The 4,032-nt window shown below is 50.9% G+C and overlaps 1 gene segment (V, D, J or C); it reads left to right on the forward strand.

Annotated features, from left to right (window-relative positions):
* Positions 1-672: 672 nt before the first annotated feature.
* On the forward strand, positions 673-2,693 carry LOC124974724 (immunoglobulin heavy variable 3-23-like). The segment is given in 3 exon segments: positions 673-853; positions 953-1,379; positions 2,636-2,693. Coding segments are annotated over 3 exon segments (633 nt in total).
* The last annotated feature ends 1,339 nt before the right edge of the window (positions 2,694-4,032 follow it).

A 4,032-nucleotide genomic window follows, 5' to 3' on the forward strand; every position in this document is an offset into this window, starting at 1 on the left:
GATGCCCGGAGTGGGGCTGGGATCACACTGGGGACTCAGCATGCCAGTGTGGGGAGCCTCCTTATTTAGCAGAATCTGACTAGGTTGAGTCACAGGACGCAGAGGCCTGTCTTCTAGGAACTGCTGGGAAGTAGGTGGAGCTGCCTGGGAGTGTTTCTCTGTCTCCTTCTAGAATTTCCCCCTAAGTGCATGGCTCCCCTGACTCAACCCTATCTTGTCCATCACAGAAGAAGCTCCTGCTGCTCTTGCCACTTTTACCTGCATATTATGAATAAAGCAGAGTTGGGTGACTCCGTGGTTCTGAAGAGGGCAGAGCTGGTATGGCCAGACCTGTCACAGGCCCTCTCTCACAAATAAGGTACTGTCTCTTGTGTGGTCATTGAGTAGGTAAGTGTTTTGGGAAATAAAAATCCTCCACCATCCTGCAGTTAACCCTTTCCTCCCCCACGTGGTCATCTCAGAGAGGACCTGACAGGCCAGAAAGTCACTCTACCAGCCCTAGGGGAATCCAGGTGACCTGAACAAGGATGTGAATTCTCTCACTATTCTGGGACCACAAGGACATGCTGAGGTGACAGAGCAGCAGCCTTAAGGGAACGTGGCTGCCCATGACACTCCCACCTGCTCTCAGGGCTTCTCTGCCTGGGCCTCCACCCAGAGCTGCTATAGAGCAGGAGGACATGCAAATAGGGCCTCCCTCTGCTCATGAAAACCAGCCACCCTGACCCTGCAGCTCTGCACAGGAGCCCAGCCCTGGACTCCAGCTCATCCCACTCAGTGGTCAGGACTCAACACAGGCTGCTCACCATGGACTGTGTGCTCACCTGGGTTTTTCTTGTGGCTGTTTTCACAGGTGATTATGGAGAACAGAGATCCTGAGTGTGTGAGTGGACAGGAGTGAGAGAAGAGTGGATGAGTGCGTGTCCTGACCAGGCTGCCTCTGTGTTTGCAGGTGTGCAGTGTGAGGTGCAGCTGGTGGAGTCTGGGGGAGGCCTGGTGCAGCCTGGAGGGACCCTGCGACTCTCCTGTGCAGCCTCTGGATTCACCTTCAGTAGCTCCTACATGAACTGGGTCCGCCAGGCTCCAGGGAAGGGTTTGGAGTGGGTTGCATTAATTAGCTATGATGGTGGTAGCACCTACTACCCAGACTCTGTGAAGGGCCTGTTCACCATCTCCAGAGACAACTCCAAGAACACGCTGCACCTGCAAATGAGCAGCCTGAGAACCGAGGATACAGCCACCTATTACTGTGCCAGAGACACAGTGAGGGGACCTCAGTGTGAGCCCAGACACAAACCTCCCTGCAGGGAGCCCAGGGCCAGCAGGGGGCGCTCAGCACACAGTGAGCTCAGGGTCAGCCAGGAGCAGGTGCAGAGGGGGTTGGGGACAGGTTTCCTGCATGGGTTTTTGTTTGTTTGTGTGTATGTGTGTGTGTGTGTGTGTGTGTGTGCGTGTGTGTGTGTGTTTTCCTTAGTGCCCTTTAGAGAACTTAAGGGACATTCACTGAAGCACCTCCTGCAGGTACACAGGGTAGCCTGGTCAGTTTCGTTCCTCCTCCCTCCCGTCTCCTGCCCCTCAACCTCACCCTCAATCCCCTTCTCTACCTCCTGATCCCTCTTCTGGTTCCCAGGGATTTCTCTCAGTTGTTTTTCTCTTTGTGTCTACGATTTCACTTGTGAGTGTTTTAGTCAGATTTTTTCACTGACCTGACTGAAGGATCTGACCAGAAAATTTTCAGGAGGAAAGGTTTATTTGAGGCCTCATGATTTCAGAGGTCTTAGTCCATAGAAGGCTGCTCCATTCCTTGAGCCTCGAGGTGAGGCTGAACATCATGGCAGAAGAGGTGGTGGAAGGAAGCAGCTCAAATGAGGGTGATCAGGAAGCACAGTCTTCACTCTCCAGACTCAAAACAGACACCCCAAAGTCAAGCCCTAATTCCAATTTCCTCCAGTCACAACATCCCACTTCATTTCATCCCACATGGGATTCACTCACTGATTGGGGCAAGACTCTTACAACCCAATCACTTCTCCTCTGAACTGTCCTGCATTGTCTCACTTGGGAGCATTTGTGGACAGCTCACATCCAAACCATAAAGTTCTGCTCCTGACTCCCAAAACTCACAACCATCTCACAAGGAAATCATACCTTGTCCATTTTCCAGAGTCCCCATGGTCTCAGCAGTGCTGAGATGGCTCAAAGTTCAAGTCCACAGATTCCTCTGGAGCTCAGGCATTCTCACCTTGAGAGCTCCTGTAACATTAAAAGCAATTTAAAAATATCCAACATACAAAGAAACAAGTAAACATTTCCACTTACAAATCTAGGGGCATAGAAGGAAGGGATGGAACCAAAGCAGGACTGAAATCAAACTGGGCAAACACCTCCCGTAGTTGGATGTCCAGTATTTGAGGTGCATGGCATCTTGATATTTTCTCCAATGTCAGGTGTTTAGCTCCACCCCTGTGGCCTTGTGTCTTGCAGCCCACGTGTCCTTCCTGTTGGTTGGCTTGTTTCTGCTCAATTCTTGCTGTTTTCTCAGGACAGTGTCCCACGTTACTGGTGTTTTTTAATCTCAGGAGTTTGAAACACAGCTTCGGCTTCCTCCTCACATCCCCACAAGTTTATTTCTCAGGGTGCAGAACCAGCACCACATGGTTGATACCAAGTTCTGCCGCTATCTGGAACACTAGCCAAGCCTCCAGGGGCCCTGGCGGCAGCAGCCTCTGAGGGTCTGGGAGGCTGAGCACATTAAAAAACTTCCTTGGTCCCCTTGTTTAAGAAAGCTGCCCCACTGGTCTCTTCTCAGGAGAATTTTCACCTTTCCTCCTTTGAGCTTGAGCTTGGTGTGTTCTTGGCATTCGTGAGATGCCCTGACGTCATCATTCTCATTGTCTCCAGGCATGGTCCTTAGAACTGTCTCCAGGCATGGTCCTTAGCATTGTCTCCAGGCATGGTCTTTAGCATTGTGTCCAGGCATGGTCTTTAGCATTGTCTCGAGATATGGTATTTAGCATTGTCTCCAGGCATGGTATTTAGCATTGTCTCCAGGCATGGTATTTAGCATTGTCTCAAGATATGGTATTTAGCATTGTCTCCAGGCATGGTCTTTAGCATTGTCTCGAGACATGGTATTTAGCATTGTCTCCAGGCATGGTCTTTAGCATTGTCTCCAAGCATGGTCTTTAGCATTGTATCCAGGCATGGTCTTTAGCATTGTCTCCAGGCATGGTCTTTAGCAGTGTCTCTAGTCATGGTCCTTAGCATTGTCTCCACTCATGGTCTTTAGCATTGTCTCCAGGCATGGTCTTTAGCCTTGTCTCCAGGCATGGTGCTTGCATTGTCTCCAGTAATGGTCCTTAGCATTGTCTCCAGGCATGGTCCTTAGCATTGTCTCTAGACATGGTCCTTAGCATTGTCTCTAAAAATAAAGACTGAGTAAGTCAGTGTGTCTTCTGACAGCCTTCCAGCACCCCCTAAACCAACTGCTTCTCTGTCACAGGTAAAGTTCCACTTCAGTTCAAGGGAGGGACACATCTCAGAAGGCACCCTGGCCTCAGCCTCATGCAAATTCCTCCTCCTGCTCTGGGTTCAAATGCCTTCTGGGCTGTGGGATTTCACAGCTCTCTGCTCACACAGGGCTGGGCTCTCGGGGAAGGCAGGTGTGGTCTAGAAGATGAGGCTGCTGGGTCTTCTCCTGTGCCTGGTCACAGCTCCCCACGGTGAGTGTCCCCAGTGTCAGAGTTGGGTCCATTGGAGGGTGTGACGACAGGTGACTGACAGGGTCCTCCTTTCCTTGTCCTCAGGTTCAGGTGCAACTGCAGGAGTCAGGACCTGGCCTGATGAAGCTCTCACAGACCCTGTCTCTCACCTGTGTTGTGTCTGGTTACTCCATCACAAGTAGTGGTTACTAATAGCAATGGATACATTAGCCCCCAGGGAAGGGACTGGTGTGGATAGGGTGCATATGGTACGATGATAGCATTAACTACAGCCCATCCCTCAAGAACCAAGTGTCCATCTCCAGAGACA

Source organism: Sciurus carolinensis, unplaced genomic scaffold (assembly GCF_902686445.1).
Source record: "Sciurus carolinensis unplaced genomic scaffold, mSciCar1.2, whole genome shotgun sequence".
Classification (NCBI taxonomy): domain Eukaryota; kingdom Metazoa; phylum Chordata; class Mammalia; order Rodentia; family Sciuridae; genus Sciurus; species Sciurus carolinensis.